General features: G+C 40.4%; 1 protein-coding gene across 14 annotated transcripts in view; it reads left to right on the forward strand.

The window, feature by feature from the left end:
- NRP1 (neuropilin 1) overlaps positions 1-21,584 on the forward strand; it is a 188,466-nt gene that overhangs the window by 131,725 nt on the left and 35,157 nt on the right. For all 14 annotated transcript variants that reach the window (XM_064285103.1, XM_023539786.2, XM_023539787.2 and 11 more), the window contains 4 exons: positions 3,278-3,433; positions 6,847-6,991; positions 15,955-16,286; positions 21,418-21,562. In XM_064285103.1, the coding sequence (XP_064141173.1) occupies positions 3,278-3,433; positions 6,847-6,991; positions 15,955-16,286; positions 21,418-21,562 (778 nt within the window). The remainder of the gene's footprint in view (positions 1-3,277; positions 3,434-6,846; positions 6,992-15,954; positions 16,287-21,417; positions 21,563-21,584) is intronic.

Consider the following 21,584-nt stretch of genomic DNA (forward strand, 5'->3'; position numbering starts at 1 on the left):
TTTTGGTTTCTTGCAGTAGTGTTCTGTAGTTTTCTTAGGATAGGTCTTTTATGCCCTCGGTTAGATTTATTCCTAAGAATTTCTTTTTTAGGGGCTATAATAAATGCTATTGCTGTCCTGACTTCCTTTTTGTAGCTCTCTTTATTGGTGTACAGGAATATGACTGATTTTTGTATGTTTACCTTGTATTCTCTTATTTTGCTCAATCTTTCTATTAGTTCTAACAGTTTTCTTGTGGAATCTTTGGAATTCTCTATGTGTAGGGTCTTATTATCTGTGAATAGGCCTAGTTTTACTTTTTTCTTTCCAATTTGGGTGTCTTTTATTTTTCTTGCCTTGTTGCTCTAGCTAAGACTTTTGTGATAAAGAGCATCTTTGTCTGTTCCTGTTCTCAGGAGGAATGCTTTCAGCCTCTCTCCATTGAAAATGATGTTGGCTGTTGGTTTTGTATAGATGCCCTTCATGATTTTGAGAAATTTCCCTTCTATTCCTATTTTATTGAGAGTTTTTATCAGGAATGGGTGTTGGACTTTATCAAATGCCTTTTCTGTTTCGATTGAAATGATCATCTTTATGTGGTGGATTATTTTGATTAATTGTCTAATGTTGAACCATCCTTGCATACCTGGTATGAATCCCACTTAGTTGTGGTGTGTTTTTTTTTTTTTGAAATGATGATGAATTCTATTGGCTAGAATTTCATTGAGAATTTTTGCATTTATATTCATGACAGACATTCCTTTTTTGGAGTGTCTTTGTCTGGCATTGGTATTGGAGTTATGTTGGCTTCACAGAATGAATTCAGGAGTATTCCTTCCTCTTCTGTGCTCTGAAATAGTTTGAGTAGTACTGGTGTGGGCTCTTCTCTCCAGTGAAGAGAATTGGTAGAATTCTCTAGTGAAGCCATCTAGGCCAGGCCGTTTTTTCAGTTTGGAGTTTTTAAAATTGTTTCTTCAATCTCTTCTCTTGTTACGGGTCTATTCAGATTTTCTATCTCAGTTTGTGTTAGTGTAGGTAGGTAGTGTGTTTGTAGAAATTAATTAAGGTATGTACATTTTTTTTAGGCCTAATGCTATTGCACATTTAATAGATTACTGTATAGTGTAAACATAACTTTTATATGCATTGGGAAACCAAAAAATTCATGAGACTCGCTTTATTGAGATATTTGCTTTATTGTAGTGGTCTGGAACCAAACCCACAATATCTCCGAGCCATGCCTATATTTGTGTTTCACTTTTGTAAAGTTCCTGTATAATCCTGAGCATACAGTAGATCCACCCACTGCCACTGAGTCGATTCCAACTCATAGTGACCCTATAGGACAGAGTAGAACTGCCGTATAGGGTTTCCAAGGCTGTAAATCTGTACAGAAGCAGACTGCCACATCTTTCTCCCACAGAGCAGCTGGTGTATTGAACCACCAACATTTTGGTTAGCAGTAAAGTGCTTAACTGCTCCACCACCAGCAGTCCTTATACATTAGATAGAGTGAAAGAATTTTAAGAAATAATCAAATGTATTATTTAAAATAAAAAGGAAACTGAAAATATTGCTAATATATGGTAACTGGTGAAGAGTTTTATTCTATGATTATTCTTAGTTATTAATGATAGAAATAAGGAAAATTAAAGAAAAAGCAAACTAGTTTACTGAAAACATCTGTAAGGAATATGAAAGAAGGAATCATAGAAAGTCAGAGCTGAAAAGGCTCTTCCAGGTTATCTAGTCCAGTTCCTGCATGTTACAAATCAGGAACTGAAAGCCTGTAGATGAAGTGACTTGTCCAAGGCTGGACAGCTACTAATAGCAGAGAGAGAGGACCACAGCCTTGAGTGCCCGATGCTTAGCTCTGCATGCTTCCCACTAATATCACAGGGACACAGGAATGACTCTGGGCTATCTCTGGGATGAAATCATGGACCTTTGAGAATTTGGTCACCCTCTGGTCATCACTACTGCGATGCCCTCAAAGTGAAGCTCTCTAGTGTGGCCCAGCCTTCAGGGATATGAGATAGGTTAGTGAGATACGGAGTTGCTGATGGTGCAAACAGTTAACATACTCAGCTGCTAATTGAAAGTTTGAAGGTTCAAGTCCACCCAGAGGTTCCTCAGAAGAAAGATCTGGCAAACTAATTTTAAAAAATCAGTCATTAAAAACCCTATGAAGCACAGTTGTACTCTGACACACATGGGATCGCCATGAGTTGGAATCAACTCCACGGCAACTGGTTTCATGAGAGATGAAGTCAGGATGTCATGGTGAGCAGGTGCTCCATTGGAAACTCACCAATAAAAGCTTGCAAAGCCTAGCAGTTGTTGCATCGGAAGCATCATCCTTATTAGATGATACCTGGAATCCACCTGCCTCTCAAGTTGAACTGCAAGGAGAGAGGTCACAAGAAGATACAGGGAAGAAAGAAATTTTGAGATGAAACAAAAACCCATAATTTGCCCTCCTCCTCTCCACTTCATTCCTGATTATAAATCTACGGCCCATTTCCTAAACCACAACACTCACAGTGCTTTCAAAGTGAGTATTGTTTCAGTCTGCATTTTATTTGGAAGGAGGTAGCATGCTAACCAGAACAATCGCTGGTGAAAGGCATCATGCTTGGCAAAGTAGAAGCTCAACAAAAAAGAGAGACTCAAAATGAGATGGACTGACACCGCGGTTACAACAATGGGCTCAAACATAGCAAGGACTGTGAGGATGCGCATGACCAGGCAATGTTTCATTCTGTTATACATAAGGTCACTGCAAGTTGGAGCTGACTCTATGGCACCTAACAACAATGACGGGATGCCGAATAGTGATGGAAAACAGAATCATGTTAGGCTTGAATTCTAGTCAAGACCTCTCTAATGACCAGTACATGAATTTATCTTGTTTGTCTTGATTTTCTATATATAAACTAGGTATATCAATGTGTGCTGTTTGAAAAGAATTTTTAATTTTTAGAAAATATAGCAACATGACATTGAACCCAGTTTTCTCCTTTGCACCAGGGACCATGCAATCCTGCTTACAGCAATGAGAGATGTCTCTTCCTAGCCTTCCTCCTAACAATACAAACCAGCCTGGGACAATTGCCGTCAGCTGGTCTGTACCTTTCTTTGTAAGGAGTGGAAGGGACTTAGGGGCTGTTGACACTGGATGGAATTGGGGCCTACTGATCACAGGTGGATGTCCCCAGGAAAAGGTGCTCCAGTTTAGGGTGATGCAAAGATACCCAACTGACCGTACTATACCAACCCACTTGTAATTGTCTTGCAGGTAGACTTGGGTCATCTGCGCTTCATCACAGCTGTTGGGACACAGGGAGCCATTTCAAAAGAAACCAAGAAGAAATATTACGTCAGGACTTACAGAATAGACATTAGCTCCAATGGGGAAGACTGGATCACCATAAAAGAAGGAAATAAACCTGTCGTAAGTTTCGCTGCCACCTCTGAGCTGATTAAGACTTTTAAATGGATGACCAATTTGTACTTGTTTGTTTGGGGGCCCTCTGTTTGGCCTGACTTATTTTTTTAATTGACTGAAAGTGAAAAGTGCAATTAGAGGTTTAAGTCTGACCAAAGGGTCTCGTGTTCCCAGACCTAACAGCAAAAAAGGAAATTGTACAGATGCTTCCAAGAAAAGTTAATATGAGCCAAATTAAGAGTTAGACTAAAGAATCACTTTAAACATTCCACAGGGACGTAGACTATACATAGGACATCCTCTTACAACCTAAGGCCTCCCCGCATCTCATGTTTTTTTTTTTTTTCTTTTCATTCTTTTTCAAAGATTCAATCTTTCTTCCTCTATGTAATGGACCAGTTTTAGAAAACTCCTTTTCATCTACCTTCTGTGGCTTACAAACTAATTTACAAGTCTGTTTGGCCGCTTCTGGTGAGAACTAATAGAACTAAAGCTATTTCATACTGTTCCCTTAAAAAAACTAACATACTACTTCCTAACTGCTTTCAACCAAAGAGGCAACATAGACCATGCCATCCCTGGGGCTCTCTGCCCTAAATCATTTGGAACTGGAAGGTTTTTCTCAACTTGCTCATTTATTTGAAGTTACACTTGCTCTGATTTACTAATCAAAAGATTTCTGGGAGCTCATACCAAAAATTAAAAACTCACCCCTGAAGGCAGAGTAAAACAGAGGGAATTGATAACACCAGTAGAGGAGATTCAGGTAACTTGAAGTTAATGTTTTGAGAAAAGGCCAATTAACATGTTCTTGTCTCTCTTTTGAGCATCATTGCCTTGATTTTCTCCTTCTGGGTCTGGGACTGAGAAAAGCCTTCTGGGTGTCAAGTGAGAGAAGAGCTATGAATTCCCTTTGATTGGTGTAAACCACCGTTCTCATTTAGGGCAAACAACATGAAGGGGGATAGTAGCTAGCTGCTCAGTGGAAGGAATGTTCGTTCTATGGACAGGCAAGTTCAGGACCACTGTCGCACTGGAGGGCCTGGAACCAATTCGCTCCCTGGGGAAGAGAATCCTCCCAATCAACATTTGTGGAGATTGAATGAGTAAATATTGACCCCAATTTTCATGATGTATTCTTGTTTCAGAGTAGATTTTTAAAGATTTTGCATTCATTAAAAAAAATAAAAACACTAGATGTTAAGGATACACCAACAATGAAAAGAATGTATAGAATTGAAAGAATGGACACTAGACCTTCAGCCTATTACTTTAAAAAATAAATGCCAAGCCTCCAAGATGTCCTCTTCTGTCATTTTGTGTGGATTTTTTCATAGCCTGGTAGCAGGGTGTCAGAGAGCATACACATGAACTAGGTCTATTAACAGGAACATCCTGGCACACAGATGGGCTTCCAGCACAGGAGACAGAATAAGGAAAGATTCAGCAGAGATGAAGATGTGGTATCTCTCTGGGACTTCAGCTGAACTTAAATAAATCAAACACCCAGCTGGAGTCTCATTCCTGTTGACCACTCTGCCTTTCTCTGTACTGTGGGGCCTTTCAGCCACTGCTGTCTGCATCTTTCCTGTTTTCCTCAGAAACGGTTGGCCATACCACACAGATCCTTGGACTAATAACAGCTCCAGCAGTCCCTTTATGTTGAACTGAATCCATATATTTGGATAGTTTTTGGTGAACATAAAATTCCCTCAACGTGAGCAAAATGTGAATCTCCTTCAACCTCTGTCAGAGCACTCAGCAGGCTTCTGGCTTCTCTCTGAAGTGGCCATGCTGACCCTGCAAGGAGACCCTGGGGTTAACGACTCTCCTTCTGGACGTAACTACCCATCATTCTTCGTCACACAGAATGCTGCCACTAAAATTGTTTCTCAGAGAGAGCTGTTGGAAGTAGGACAGCAATCTAAAAGCCATTACAGGCTAGGACAAATTATGATAGTAAATTTTCTCCAGAAAAGAATCAGGCTAACAACCAAATTTCTGAAGCATTTGACCACGTTCGCTTGTACAGCCCACTTAAAGGAAATGAAGTAAAAACACTAGCCAGACATTTACAAACACTTTCTCCCAGGAGGTAAGTTCAAGCTTTGGTAAACTATAGCCCCCCTCTAAGTATCCATCTGGAAAGGTAGGGAGAAATCTCCATTTCTCTTCTGGGTCCCCAAAATGCTCTAGTTGCACGGCCTCCAAGGAAGATTATGACTCAGCTGTGCAAAGAAGCATGGTGCTAAGCATAAACTGTTCATTAAACCCATCACCACTGAGTCAATTTCAACTCATAGTGGCCCTGTAGGACAGAGTAGAACTGCCCCACAGGGTTTCCAAGAATCAGCTGGTAGATCTAAACTGCCAAGCTTTTGGTTAGCAGCCACTCTCTTAACCACTGCACCACCAGGGCTCCAAAAACCCATTGCCTTTGAGTTGATTCCATCTCACAGTGACCCTATAACCATAAAATCAGGAAGCACTATGTAAAATTAGTGCTTATGGTTATAGGGCTGAAGTAAAAATCTAGGAGTGGAGTAAAGGGAAGGCTTTCTATTCCACCTAAGCCCCTTCTAGTGCTGGAATGTTCCACAATAGCAAAGGATCTCCATTCCTCAGAGATCTTACTAGAGAACACTTGCAATGCCATGCCCAGGACAGAGTGGTCCCAATAGATACTTACTGGGAAAGGGATTCATGTCTGGCACTAGTTACATTTGCAGTTATACCCCTCATCTTTCTAATAATAAAATGACTCATTTTAAAACTAGAAGTCCTGGAAAAGGTGATTTTCAGTGAAAAATCATTTATACCGCATTTTTGATCTTGACCACAAAAACATCATCCTACGGATAACTAAAGAAATGGCAAGCTCGTTAATTAATGTCAAGGATAAGACCTTCCATGAAGAAATGGAGAGAAAAGGGAGGAGGCTACTAGATGTAGTACAATAGCTGGGAGCTCAGCCTAGAATTTCAAAAAGCCACACCCTACACTGAATTCAAAAAGAGCATTCCATCTGGAGGTCCCTGGGAAAGTGAAACCCTGACAGTTCCCCTAAAATGCCTATAGCATTCTATAGGTCCTTATGGTGAAAGTAATAATTCTCCACTTTATAGGTGATGCTATGGATCCTTAAAAAATGTTTTCCTTGTAGTAGTGTTTTAGGATTCCAGTTGTTCCAGCCACTCAGGAAACCGTACAGATGATTAGGACAACATTCTGTCAAATATGATTCTTCCTGATAGCCATCATTTGAAAAAATAACATGGAAATTTATTAAGGCCACCCAACTTGATAGACAATGCCGAAATTGTAAATATTTTTTGCAAGCATTTATGAAAAGCTATTTTTGGATTTGTTTTAAATCCCAAAGTTCTGTTATTTAAAAGCCCTTCTCTTTCTCCATACAGATCTTTCAGGGGAACACCAACCCCACAGATGTTGTATTTGGAATTTTCCCCAAACCACTGATAACTCGTTTTGTCCGAATCAAACCTATGACTTGGGAAACTGGCATTTCTATGAGATTTGAAGTATATGGCTGCAAGATAACAGGTAAGCGCCAGCTTTAGGATTGCTGGTTCTGCTATATACGAACTTTTACGTATAGGAAGAGTAATTTTGTATGAATGAAGTGATTTTTCGTGTGGGAGTTAAGAGCATCTGTTTTGTAGTGAAACAAATCTGAGTTCAGAGACTGCACCTTGCATTAGCTTGTTTCTCTGGGCAATACACTTAGCTTTCAAGGCCTCAGTTATCTGACTGGAAATAGTCATAATACTATACACCACACAGGGTTCTTGGGATAATGAATGAAATAATGGATGTGAAGAATTTAGCACAGTCTGGCGTGTATGTGGTATTTGCTAAATGGTGAAGCCCCTGGGAGGCACAAATGGCTAAACACTTGACTAATAGACAAAGGGTTGGCAGTTCAAACCCATCTGGAGGCACCTTGGAAGACAGGGCTGGTGATGTACTTCCAAAAGGCCACAGCCTCAAAAACCCTACGGAGCAGCTCTACTCTGCCCACATGGGGTCTTCACAAGTCAGAATCAACTCTACGGCAGCCAGCAACAACCTTTTCCACCAGACTATAAGTTCTGTGAGGTCAAGCACCATGCTTCTCACCTGGGCTTCCCTGGTAGTTTAGTAAATTTGCAGTAAATGCTTGTTGCAGGGAAGATTTTCCACACATTTTATCTTTTTAATTTTGGAGGCGAGAGACAGCCTTAACAACTACGGTCAAGGAGGAGTTTAACTCATGACAACATTCTCCTAGATAGGTTTTGTTTCTATAAATATTTACCTTTTGCTGAATGAATATCCTGAAATTAGAAATCAATTGGTAAATATTTCTAGTTTTTTTGGATAGTTTCTTTTAACACTAACAGGACTTTAAAAGTTTCTGTCAAATTTGGAGAAGTGAAGAAATTGAGTTACTGAGAAGTTAAGCAGATAAAAAAGTGGACCAGGTCAGGATGAAACGGAAGGTGTAACTATTTCCATGACTGTTATTCTCACTGCATCTCTATGGCCACCAGTACTGCTGTTACTTGTCCGCTGATCTTCCTGTAAGACTACTCGGTATTCTGAAGTGAATAGCAATCACAAAGGAATTCCTTTCCATTTAAGCAATTACATTGCAAAGCTTTCTTAACAAAAAGCAGTACAAAGTAACAGTCATATTAAGCTTCACAGTTCAAAAGACAAAATCAGTAGATCCATTCACCAAAAATAATTAAAAGTTAAACAACTTTTAAAAGTTTGTGAAGTATCTCTAATATTATCACTGGTGGTGCAGTGGTTAAGAGCTCAGCTGCTCTTAACCAGCCTCTCCTTGGAAACCCAGTAGGGCAGTTCTACTTTGTCCTATAGGGTTGCTAGGGGTTGGAATCAACTCATCGACGATGGGTTGTATATGTATTTAGGGCATTTAATTTCTCATTCCGTGAATGCCAACACTATTATTTTTATTTGTATCTTTTTCGTATAATTATTTTTAGAGGCAATTGACAGATTTAACAGACTAAACGCGGAAAAAAAAAAATCAGCTAGAAAGTTTTCCATGGAATTGCGAGTAATTTGGAGAAGAGCTAGGGGAAAAAAAAAAAATTACACTTGCTAATAGTAAACTCCATCTTGGAAAATAAAAACTGCCATCTAATTTCTTACTAAAATCTTATTTATTGCCATCCCACAGACAGATTTGTTTATCGTTTTAGAATCGAAGACTTACAAAGTTTAAGGCCTTAGAGACTGGAATTAGGTGGAGAGGGGTTTGGAAGAAGAAAGGACATTGAAAAATTAGATGTAACCTTGGTTTTATTTTTCAATCAGCAGTTAGATGAAAGTTCTAGGTTATTTTTAGAGCATTGCAAATTTGAGAGTCTACCCATAAATCCATAGAAACAAGGCCTTTTGAGGTCAGGGTAGAAATTTCTGGCATTTTCCTCCAACCTTAGCTCATGTCACTGTACAAAAAAAAAAAAAAGAAGAAGTCATTAACTTCCTAATGACTTCAAATGTGTTAGTCTGAACTCTGAATTTTCAGACTCTTGAAGACTTATGTCAACTCCTTTCAGTTAAATAAAATACTTATTTAAACTCAAGTTGGCCTTTTTTATTTTCACAAGAATTTCCCTGAGAGTTAATTCTGGCAGTACGTATCTTCACATGTAAAAAGGGCAAATGATTTATTGGGTTAAAAAAGTTTTCATTAAATGACCCAGTTATTTAATGATAGATCTCTAAAATAGCATATTCTAATATTTTCATATATATTCTATTTTACAATTATTTTAAGTAGCTAATTATTATTATTTTTTTCAAATAGGGTAACCATACTGCTTTTAAGCTCATAACGCTAGTCTCTTAATCATGACCTTTAATATATTTTAAGTATTTAATATATAGACAGAGTTTGGAGAGGCCACCACGTAATAGTGGTGGTCACACGGACAGATATTACGCCAACATACAGAGCTCAGTTTTGGACCGCCTACTTAGTGACTGCGGAACCGCAGGCTAGTGATTCAGTCCCTCCGATCTCCATCTTCTGATGTGTGAGGTTAATCAGGATGCAGCTACAATGAGGATTACATGAAAGAGTGCTCGTAAAGCAACTGTCCTAGGGTAAATGCTCACTACATAGTATCCGTAAATTAAAGCAATACATGGTACCCAGTGTATTTAGCCTAGAATCAGCCCCAACAAACAGAGCCTTTAATAAGACAATGACATCAGAGTTTTCTGCATGGCTACCCCAGCAGGCAATTTCCTTCTTTTTAAGGCCACAGTCCCTCCAGAGTAAAAATTAATGAAAGAAGGATAGGACAGTAGTATCCCTCTAGACTGGAAGAGCCGTGAAGCAGGGGCAGCCATGTTTGCATTTTTTCTACTGTGTTCTGTATGCCTGAAACATAAAGTGTTCAGTGGGTAATCTTTTAATGAGTTGCAATTCTAATCTATGCCTTCTGACAGACAAGTGGCTGGACCTCAAAATCGCACCCTCTCTTTAGTCAATGCTCAGTAGGCAAGTCATAACTCAGTATTCCTGGATTAAAAAAAAAAAACTATCAATTTAGAAGTTACCATGGAAACATATCGTTTGACTTCCGGAGTCTCCAGAGCCCTGTGTTTTATTTATTTATTTTTTGTTTGCTTTTTTGGCTTTTTGTTTGTTTGTTTTTTGCTGTGGTAAAAGTATATATAAGACCCCTGCAGCCCCATATTTTTAACCAAATGTTTTAGTTCAGAAGTCATCTTGCAGAAATATAGTAATCCTATTAGGTTGCTGTGAGTCAGAATCGACAGGACAGCAACGGGTGTGTGGTGTGTGAGTGTACTATGGGTGTCACCATATGGAGATGTAAAGAAAACCAGATTAGAGCAAACCATTCCACTTTATAAATAACTGATAAAGGAGTGTTTTTGTAAGCAGGCTTCATCATTTTCCAAATATGAATCTCTGTGAAAATAAGCTCGCAGGGTTGCTGCTTGATGTATGAGAACACACTACGACCTCCATCACTTGTGCTTGCTAACCAGAAGTCTATTAGCTGGTGCATCTGCACATGTCAGCATGCTCCTGTGTGAATCAAAGTTCACTGTGAGGAGTTCGGGCACTGCCACATCCAGAGGTACTTTCTGAGTCACCAAAGGAAGACAAAATTACACTCATTCAGGTTCTCCCATCAAATGTGGCCATTACCTTCTCATTCTTTGAAAATTTGTTAACTGGGTATTTGATTTACCATTTGTCCCAGTTATCCAGGGCCACTTTAATAGAAATATCACAGGTGGATGGTTTCAACAAACAGAAGTCCATGCTCTCACAGTTTAGGAGGCTAGAAGTCCAAATCCAGGGCGCCAGCTCTAGGGGAAGGCCCTCTCCCTTTTTTGGCTCTGGGGGAAGATCCTTGTCTCCCTTCAACGTCTGTGGGCCCGGCTATCCTTAGAGATCTCCATGTGTCTTGGTATCAGCCTTCGCCTGGGTCTAGGAGGTTCTCAGTCCAGGCACTCCATATTCAAATGATGCACTTCACTCTTGGCTCTTCTTTCTTGGTGGTAGTCTCTGCTTGCTTGTTAAATCCCTTTGTCTCAAGAGAGACTGATTCAAGATACAACCTAATTCTGTTGATTGTGTCCTGCCTCATCAACACAACTGCCTCTAATCCTGCCTTATTAACATCGTAGAGGTTAGGATTTACAATACTTAGGATAATTACAGCAGACCACAAAATGGAGAATAATTACATAATAATGGGGATCATGGCCTAGTCAAGTTGACACATATCCTTGGGGGGCACAATTCAATCTGAACACCAGGATATATCAGTTTTTCCATTAAAGCTGAATACAGAGATTAACCCACCTCAATTCCCCATCACAGAACTCATCTCTTCCTCCCGTGTAGAACTCATTTTAAGTTTTACCAATAAGGTCACCAGGTTAAGTATAGGATATCCAGTTAAGTTGATGCAGATAAATAATGAGTAACTTTTAGTGTAAGTATGTCCCGTGCTATATTTGGGGCATACTTAAATACTAAGAAATTATTGTTTATCTGAGATTCAAATTTAGTTGGATACCCTGATTTTTGTTTTATTTTATTGTTTGTTTGATTGCAGTGGTGGTGGTTTTAGGTAAATTTGGCAAGCCTATTAAAAAAAAAAAAAATTTTTTTTTTTCTTTTTATTTACAGAGGGTCTGACTGTAGCCAAGCCGTATCTGAGCCAGCCTTCTACGGAAGAACAGAGTCATAGCCTAGCATCTCATTCAAGTGCTTAATTATGAGTAAATTTTTTCTCCTAATCATTGTTAAAATGAGTCACATAGTTTTCAGTGAAAAGCAGTCACAGTGCCTCTTCATTGTTTCTTTGGGTGAAGTAGACATGTAAAAGGAATAGCAGTTTAGCTGTGCTCTACGGATGGGCTGGCTGAACGGAGGCTGGGCATCACTGGCTCTGAGGATGTGTACACTACTCCTCAGCCAACCCTGCATTAGACAAAGGACATTAATCTGGTAAAGGTTCTGCTCTCCTAACAATATTCAAGTTAATTATGTTTTTCTACAAATGGTGACATCTGGTACCCATTACCAGCTAAATATTGCTTTTATAAAAGTTGGTTTTGAATCAGGCAGGTGTGACCGCAGTGGCCAAAAATGTGACTTCTATTTTTGACACTTACAGTTTCATAGTCCTTCAGTAAAATAGTTTTTTGTAAATCTTTTTTTAATCGACATCAAGTTTATTCTTGGTGTCTAGATCCCAGTCTGGAGCAAACACTGAGGCTGAATTACAGGAAAGGGTGTTTGAGAAAAGAACATCTGCCTTTTATTGTATTAACAAGTTGATTCATTCAACAAATATTTGCCAAGAAAATGCTCTGTATAAAACAGGGTGCAAAGAATCATAGGAAGTAGAAAAATATAACTTGATTCAGGCCCTCAAGGCTTAAAATCTGGGTGGAGAAAATAACAGCAATCCAAGGAACTGAATAGAAGAAATATCCCACGTCTGAGGAATGCAGATAAAGTACTGGGGAGAGTCCAAGAAAAGGAAAACCCATGCAGTTAGAGGGAATAAGTGACATGGCACTTGAAAATGGGTCAAGATTTTAAGAGGTTTGGACAGTAGCGAGGGAAAAATGATGGGGAATTTCTAGTGGAGGGAATAGAATGAGAGATAGCCCCTCCAGAGGTGAGAAGGTTATTCACCTCAGTTGGCTATGGCAAAAGGCATGTGTAGGGGCACCTGGAGAGGGCAGTGGTCGTTCAGTGGTAGAATTTTCACCTTCCATGCAGGAGAGTAGGGTTCTATTCCCAGCCAATGTACCTCATTAGCAGCCACCATTCATCTGTCATTGGAGGCTTGGGTGTTGCTATGATGCTGAAAAGATTTCAATGGAGCTTCCAAACTAAGAAGGACTAGGCAGAGAGGCCTGGGAATCTACTTCCACAAATCAGCCAATGAAAGCCTTATGGATCACAACAGTCTGATTGTGTTGTGCATGAGTTCACCATGAGACCAGCTGACATGATGGTAGCTAACAACAACAATGAAGAATACCTGGGAGAGATCTTGAGAAGACGTGATATAGAAGATCTTGCATGCCTGGTTGAAAAGTACATATATAATTCCTAGACAGGCAGATGCTGAAGGTATGAGTAAAAAGATGACATGAGCTGAACTGTGCAACTCATGTGGAAAGTATCTAAGTAATTACTTCTTAAGGTTCATCTGCTAACATGAATGTAGTGCAATGGCATTAGATACATGCCTCTCCCTTAGGATAGTCATGTTTTAAGGTTAAACTTTGATTAAATAATGAAGAATTGGGTTGTTTCAAAGAATAATAGGTTATCATTTCTGTCCATGTTCTTGACCAAGATGTACAATTTTGAAAGAATAATTCAAATCTTGGACATTTTGTTAAGCCACCAATCAGTTGATCCATTGTTATTCTCATGCTAAGCATTCTTTTGGTTGCTATAAAAAATATAGAAGATATAAAAAGATGTGTGATGTTGTTCATTGCCTTCGGGAATTTACAGCCTAGCTATGTGTCATAGGCTGGGTTCTCTAGAGAAGCAAATGCACTGAAGAGTATATATATATACATATATGTATATGTATATATATATGTGTGTATATATGTATGTATATATGTGTGTATGTATGTATTATCTAGAGAGAGAACTTATCTCAAGAAAATGGCTCATACAGTTGTAGAGGCTGGTAAGTCTCAAGTCCATGGGTCAGGTGTCAGGCTGGAGGCTTCTTCTGACTCACTCCCAAGATTGGCAGGTCAGACAGCAGCCTGCTGGTTCAGAGGCTGTGGAGACAGATGAATCCCATGATTGGCAGGCAATGCAGCAGACCACTGGCTAAAGTCCCAAGAACCAGAGGTGAGACGATGACGAGCCAGATGCAGGATCCAGAGCAAGCAAGCAAATGTTGCCAGAACATCCATACATATACGGGTGTTTCCTCGGCCCACGTTCCAGAAGAAACTCCTCTTACAAATGATTGGCCGATCACATCAGGTCACATAATGGATCAAACTATATCATTTCATAACTGCCAAACTACATCATTACATGACTGCCAAACCACCGAGAATCTGATACACAACCAAGCTGATACACAACCTTAAGCATCACACTATGGATATAAGACTAACACACTTAAAATACCTAAACCAAAACAAACCAAACCCAGTGCCGTCGAGTCGATTCTGACTCATAGCGACCCTATAGGACAGAGTAGAACTGCCCCATAGAGTTTCCAAGGAGCACCTGGCGGATTTGAACTGCTGACCCTCTGGTTAGCAGCCATAGCAATTAACCACTACGCCACCAGGGTTTCCCGTAAAATATCTAGAGAACAATTTAATACTGAATTCTATGCTACTGACTGTTCATGCAATCATATTCCTGAGAGGTTGTTGCTCTTGTTGGGTGCTGCCATTGAGTCGATTCTGACTCATAGCAACCCCATATATGCAGAGTAGAACTGTCCGATAGGATTTTCTAGGCTGTAATCTTTACAACAACAGATCACCAGGTCTTTCTCAGTCGAGGAGCCACTGGGTGGGTTCAGACCATCAACCTTTCAGTTAGCAACTGCACTCTTAACTGTTTGCCACCAGGGTTTCTTTTTCTTAAGAAGAGAGGGCTCAAAATAAAGACAGGAGTAATTCGAGAAGTTTTTATGATGAGTATTAAGCTAGACCTTAAGGGTTGGGCAGAAGTTAGCTCTGTTAAGGAGGAGAAAGACACAGCAGGAAATTTTTGAGCAAAGGCAATGACCAAAAGCTATCTATAGTATATGAGAGGAAAATGAATGAACTGGAATATACTTCCAGTCGTAGGAAATAAAATACAGAAATAAGGCAAAATCAAAATGAGGGTCTTGAGAGACAGAGGACTACTCATGTCATCCTATAAACAGCAGGGAGCCATGGGGGAGCTGAGCATGGCAAAAGCAGATTTACTAAAATATCGTATGGCAGTTATGTGTAGTGCAGATTCAAGACTGGGGTTAGGAGGCCAACTAGCGGACCCTGGCCATGAGCGCGTGGAGCAGGATAGTGCCGAAAGAAATGAAGGCTGCACGTAGGTCCAAGATACTTTAAGTAAATATGTATATATGACAGAGTTTGGTAGCAAAAGAGGAATGAAAAATACAAAATAAGGAAAGACAAGGTAATACTACTGATTAAAATACATGGTTCCATAAAGGGATTCAGTGTCAAGGGAGTAAGGAAGGATTGCTTCAGATTGGACATCATATGTTTGAGATGACAATGGGATATTTGTGTGGAAAGATTCTAATGCAATTAGACACAGGGATGGAGAAGACAGCTGAGTGTGGAGACAGGCGCAATTCTTCACGCTCAGTAAGTCCAAATGTCACCTTCTCTGGGAAACCGCTATTATTTCTCCAAGCTGAGTCAAGCACTTTCCTTCTCTTTACCTCCTTACCCAGTCTGTTCTGACTCATGGTGACCCCATGTGTGTCAGAGTAAAACTATGATTCTTAGGGTTTTCAGTAGCTGTGATTTTTCAGAAGTAAACGAGGCCAATTTTCCCTTCACCTCCTAGCCACTTTCTTTTTACCTTTGCTTAGCACTCTCTTGCTCTTGGGATTATTTATTTCTGTATGTCCAATCCATTATAAACTATGAACTTCTACTGGGCAGGGCCTATATACTTTAGCTACAGAGAATTTCTGGATACCAAAGAGAGTGAAACATCAACAGTTTGGCATTAAACTTCGCAGAACTCAAAAGATATACGTGTTTTATTGAAAATTTTCTTTGCTGGAATGTGAGTTAGGGAGGGGAGTTCTGAAAGGATGGGAGAAACTATTGAGGGAGGGAGAGCTGTAGCCTGTAGAAGGTAAAATATTCCAGATTTTAAAAATTATATGAATGGAAGGAAACAATGTTTTTATTCAATATTCTCTCAGGAAATCATTTTACATTATCTATTTCATTCCTTCTCTCAGATTATCCTTGTTCTGGAATGTTGGGTATGGTGTCTGGACTCATTTCTGACTCCCAGATCACAGCATCAAACCAAGCAGACAGAAACTGGATGCCTGAAAATATTCGCTTGGTCACCAGTCGCTCCGGCTGGGCACTGCCACCCGCACCTCATACCTATGTAAACCAGTGGCTCCAAGTAGACCTGGGGGAAGAGAAGATCGTGCGGGGCGTCATCATTCAGGGTGGGAAGCACCGGGAGAACAAGGTGTTCATGAGGAAATTCAAGATTGGCTACAGCAACAACGGCTCTGACTGGAAAATGATCATGGACGACAGCAAGCGCAAGGCCAAGGTGGGTGGTCTGGGGACAGCGATATCCCAGTGAGGAGGTCCTTAAACCTTAACTCCAGGGTCTCCACCACTTCCAGAGGAAGTGCTACTTCTTTTTTTTGTTGTTGTTGTCATTGTTCCCTTAAGCCTTGAGGTCAGTGGAGGTTTGTAATGGTGTCCGTAAAGCTGGCCATCCTGGGGAAGTCAGAAATGGGCTGCCGAGAGTGGTGTCTGAGACAAGCACAGAAGAGAACCGCACTGCTGGTTGCATGCTTTCCCCTCCCTGTCAGGAAGCCCAGATAGCTGAATACTCAGACAATTGACATGGGAAAGGTGAGAGTGGGACGAGGGGATTCACAGCAGCAACCAGGTAGGAACCCAAAAATCTCTCTGCAGATTCTATCAGTTAAACCAACAGCCATGGAGCCAACTCTGACCCACGGCGACCCGATGTGTGTCAGAGTAGAACTGTGCTCCACAGGGTTTTCAGTGGCTGACTTTTTGGAATTAGATCCCTAGGCCTTTCTTCCAAGGTGCCTATGGGTGGACTTGAACCTCCAACCTTTTGATTAGCATAGTGCTTAACTGTTCACACCACTCGAGGACTCCAATCTCTCAGTTAGGTCTCCCTTTTGCTTCCGTTCTTTGATTTAAATGTATTTTTTATACACTGGAAACATTTAAAATACAGTTGGCTCTTTATGAGTTGGTCAAAAGAGAAGGAAACCCCCATATAAAAATATTACAAAATTCACCAGAACACATGATTTTTTTTTTTTTTTTTTTACACCTAACAGATGTACTTGACTAATAATATTTCAGTTAGGCTGGGAGTTGAATTTGTCTGCATTTCCTGAGCACACATCACCAACTAGTAAAGGGAGCCCAGAAGTACTCTGGGTGGCCAGGAAGCCTGTTTGGGATTAAAATAAGTAATCAACCCACAGACAATCAAAAGTTTAGATTTTGTATACAGTGTGGGAATTCTTTTCAGCTGATAATGCTTCTCCCAATCCACGCAACTGGCCTTTTGTTCCCACCCCTGCTTTGCCTGGACCTACTGGCTTGTGAAATGAAGATCTTAGCCCACTGGAGGGAATATTATCCTTGTTCCCACTCTAAGCGAGTGTGGGAATATGGCTTAGTTTAGTGACTCAGGCCAAAGGCGTTGCAGGCAGGAAACGTAAGTCCGGAGACGTCGCCAGCTCCCGTCCCTCCAGATGTAGAGGCTCTGTTCTTTGGAGACAGCCCTGCGTCCCCTGGGCTGCTGAGAGCCAGCCCCCTGCACGGGGCCCAAGCAAGAATCTCTCTGCCATCTCTTTTCCCTTTAACTTCGGGCTTCCAAAACGTGTTCATGTTGTTGTTACCTCTGTGAGGTCACCTTCTTTCTTGTGTCCATTTTCTTTCCCCTTTGGGATCTGCCCCTTTTGCTTGGGGGAAAGAAAAAATAAAATAAACACCAGAAACTGGAAATCCCTTACGAGCCAAACTTTCCTGAGGGGTGGTGAGCGTCGTGACTTCATCGTGAAGTGTGAATACGCTTCAAATCAACAACTTCGGGGAAGTGCCGTCCTATTGAAGTGTGTGCTGTTTTGACATGTTCTTCAACACTCTGGTTCTAAGAGAGAAAGAAAACAAATCGCCATATGTTTTTGATAGGATACTCCTTTGCTTCCCGGTCCGTTGTTATCTCATCCCAGCGTCTACAATCAAGCCTGAAACTATCACTCTTTTGTAGTGACTGGAGTACAGAATTCCACATGAAGCCTATCCACAGTTTTTCAACTTTAACACAAAACTCAATTCAAGATGGGTTGAATGTGTGACAATCTTACTTCTAAAATATGATTGTATCCACCCTTGTCATTCTCCTATGATACTTAAAACCATAAAGCTTCTAAATTGTTTACATGGAGCCTGATCTGTAATTCTTAACATGCCCTGCCACTGAAATATAATCTTTAAAATGAAAAAGGACTGGTAAAACCTCCCATTTAGGAGCACCACATATTTAAAAATGTTATAAAGATGGAGCCCTGGTGGCACAGTGGTTAAAAGTTAGAGTGCTAACCAAAAAGTCAGCAGTTTGAATCCAATAGCCACTCCTTGGAAATCCTATGGGGCAGTTCTGCTCTGGTCTATAGGGTCACTATAAATCAGAAAGGACTCAAAGGCAACAGTGGTTTTTATATTTAAATTTACAAATGAGGGCTACCGGCTTAGGATATCAAGCACCTTTTAGGTAAGTGCCAAGCACTCTGCTTTGTGAAATAAAACAGCATTTTGATTGGATTGGAATCCCTGGGTGGTACAAAGGGTTAACGTGCTCCGCTGCTAACTCAAAGGTTGAAGGCTCAAGTCCACCCAGAATCACTTTGTAAGAAAGTCCTGGCAACCTACTTGTGAAAATTCAGTCATTAAAAACCCTATTGAGCAGAGTTCTACTCTAACACACGTTGGGTTGCCATGAGTAGGAATCGACTCAACTGCAGCTGGTTTTTTGTTTTGTTTTGTTTTGTTTCTTATTGGATTTAAAATCTTGTATGCCTCTCCTCAGCCCCTACCCTTAAATAGTTTATGATGGACCAGGTATATCAGAGTCTGAATTAACTAGACTTTTCAGGAAGAGATTGAAGATCCAAATACCCAAAGCCCTCTTCTTCTAAAAAGTGATTAGTAAAAGAACACAAAAATAATTCGTAAGCAATCGTTCGTTATCAAAGTTAGCCCAGTTCCATATGGCTTTTCATTGCTAATATCTCCTGAACTCATCACTGTCAGCTCTTATAATGTATTTACATTATGCTAATCCTTCCCTCAAGTGAAAATTAAGAGATAGAAATGCTTTTCTCCTATGGTCTTTAAATCTGTGTTAACACAGACAAAACTTGCATGTATAGTAATGGTATTTTCATTATAATTGGTATCTTACTGACAACAACTTAATTGGGCCTAGCAATAACATATGTCAGATTCTCAATTACTGGCTTGAATTGCAGTTCTATCAAAAGAGTACAGTTCTATTAAAAGAGGACTCTTAAAAAAAAAAAAAATTGGAAGGAAACTTTAATTGGGAGGAGCAGGTCTATGTTACTCACACACTTTTAGGTCCCTGGAAGCTCCGCTGGGTTGAAAAAGGCCGAATAATTCACTTCTAGAACTTGGAAAGGGTCCCTGGGTGGTGCAAACAGTTAACATGCTCTGCTGCTAACAAAAAGATTGGAGGTTCAAGTCCACCCAGAAGCACTTCAGAAAAAAAGACCTACTTCCAAAAAATCAGCCCTTGAAAATCCTACGGAGCACAGTTCTACTCTGACACATGCTGGGTCACCATGAGGAGGAATCAACTCAAAGGCAACTGGTTAACTGGTTAGAACTTGGACAACCCCTGGTTGTTTATGTAACCAACTACCCAATCTGTCTATCTCCACTTACACACCTCCACTATTGGGTCATGATATTTCCACTGTTGAATGAACCTATCTTTGGCTTGGTAATGATGCCTTGACCCAGTTATTGAGCATGGTTCCCACTACTGACCAACGTGGCCTTGGATCAGCCACCTACTCAATCTGATCAACCAGACTTTGGTAGCCCATATTGCTTCAAATTTAATGAAACATTAATGAAAGTAAATGTGTGGCCTTGGGCATAGACATTTCGTGAATCTCAGTGTTTTGATCTATTAAAGTGAGGAGAATTTGATTATTTCTAAGGGCACAGGCATCATTTTGGTGTGGTTAAGGGCCCCAGTTCAGACTGCCTAGGTTTGAATCCCAGCTCTGCCACTTACCATCCAGATGGCTGTGGACAAATTAATTAACCTCTCTATGCCTCAGTTTCCCCATTTGTAAAATACTAGAACTTACCTCATGGAGCTGTTTTGGGGATTAAATGAGTGACTATATTAAGCACTGAGAACAGTGCTGTCATCTATAAACAAGATATGATTGTCAATATATACAAGGACGCTCCCAATGCTAAGATAATTTTATTTTTCTAATTTCTCCCCCTCTCCTATCTTGAATGAGATTAAGAATGGTGTTGGGAGAAGAGTATACATGGAGGCTCGTCCAGTTCTAGAAAAAGAAAACAGGCCTAATCACTGCTCCACTTTCCAATGATCCTGCTGAAGGATTCTGACTTTCCTGACAATGTAAAAAGGGAAATACTCAAGCAGTGGCACTGCAATGGGTGCCCTAGCTCCCAAAAAATGTCACAGTGACTTCAAAAGAGGTACAGATTCATACTGCAGTTCATCCAGTCTCAAAGCATAAAGTGAGGACACTTGTTACTTTCCTGAGATGAGAACGTCTTTTACCCACAAATGCCTCCAAGTGGTAGGTACTTCTTAAGTAAATAGTAATTTCAATGGGTTTCAATAACTGCCTTAGATTTGGGAATAAATGAAGTTATTGAATATACAACACTTGCCTTAGATTAAGGCTGTCTGGGTGGCACAAATGGTCAAGCACCCGGCTACTAACTGAAAAGTTGCTGGTTCAAGCTCACCGAGAGGCACCTTGGAAGAAAGGCTGGTGATCTACTTCTAAAAGATCATAGCCATTGAACACTCTATGGAGCTCAGTTCTACTCTGACACACATAGGGTCGCCATGAGTTGGAACTGACTCAACAGCTCAACAGCAACTGGTTTGGCTTTTTGGTCTGCCATAGATAAAATTTACTAGTTCCTACTTCAGGAATCTAATTCCTCCCTCTTCTACAGCAAAACTGGGACCCTCTCCTTTAAAAGGATGTAGCCGGAGTGCTTGTTAAGCTCTAAAAATCAGCAGGTTCTCTTCCTGAGCTATCTTCCTCCACCTCAAGGAAGTGATAAAAGTGTCACTTCACCAAGGCGCACATCAGCATATCATTTAAAAACGTGTCTCATTAAATCCTCAGCTTCTGGGATAGCCTCCGTGTGTACAGAAGTTCTGAGAAATGACATCTGTCACTTCTCAGGGAAGGTTTAATTGTTTCTTTCCTTCCTCATTTATGAAATAAATGTCAGCCATTTACAAAGCGATAGAAAGAGGCCTATTTCTTTGTCCTAGTAAGAATCCTGAACGACAGAAGAAACAACTGTGGTTGAAAGGGAGGTTTTATTGATTTATTTTTTTCTTCATAACCAGTGTTTTTCATGCTTCACAGTCTTTTGAGGGCAACAACAACTATGACACACCTGAGCTGAGAACTTTTCCACCTCTTTCCACGCGATTCATCAGAATCTACCCCGAGAGAGCCACTCATGGAGGACTAGGGCTAAGGATGGAGCTGCTGGGCTGTGAAGTGGAAGGTAATGACATTTCCAGAGCCCC

Source organism: Loxodonta africana, chromosome 4, assembly GCF_030014295.1.
Source record: "Loxodonta africana isolate mLoxAfr1 chromosome 4, mLoxAfr1.hap2, whole genome shotgun sequence".
In the NCBI taxonomy this organism is placed as follows: Eukaryota; Metazoa; Chordata; class Mammalia; order Proboscidea; family Elephantidae; genus Loxodonta; species Loxodonta africana.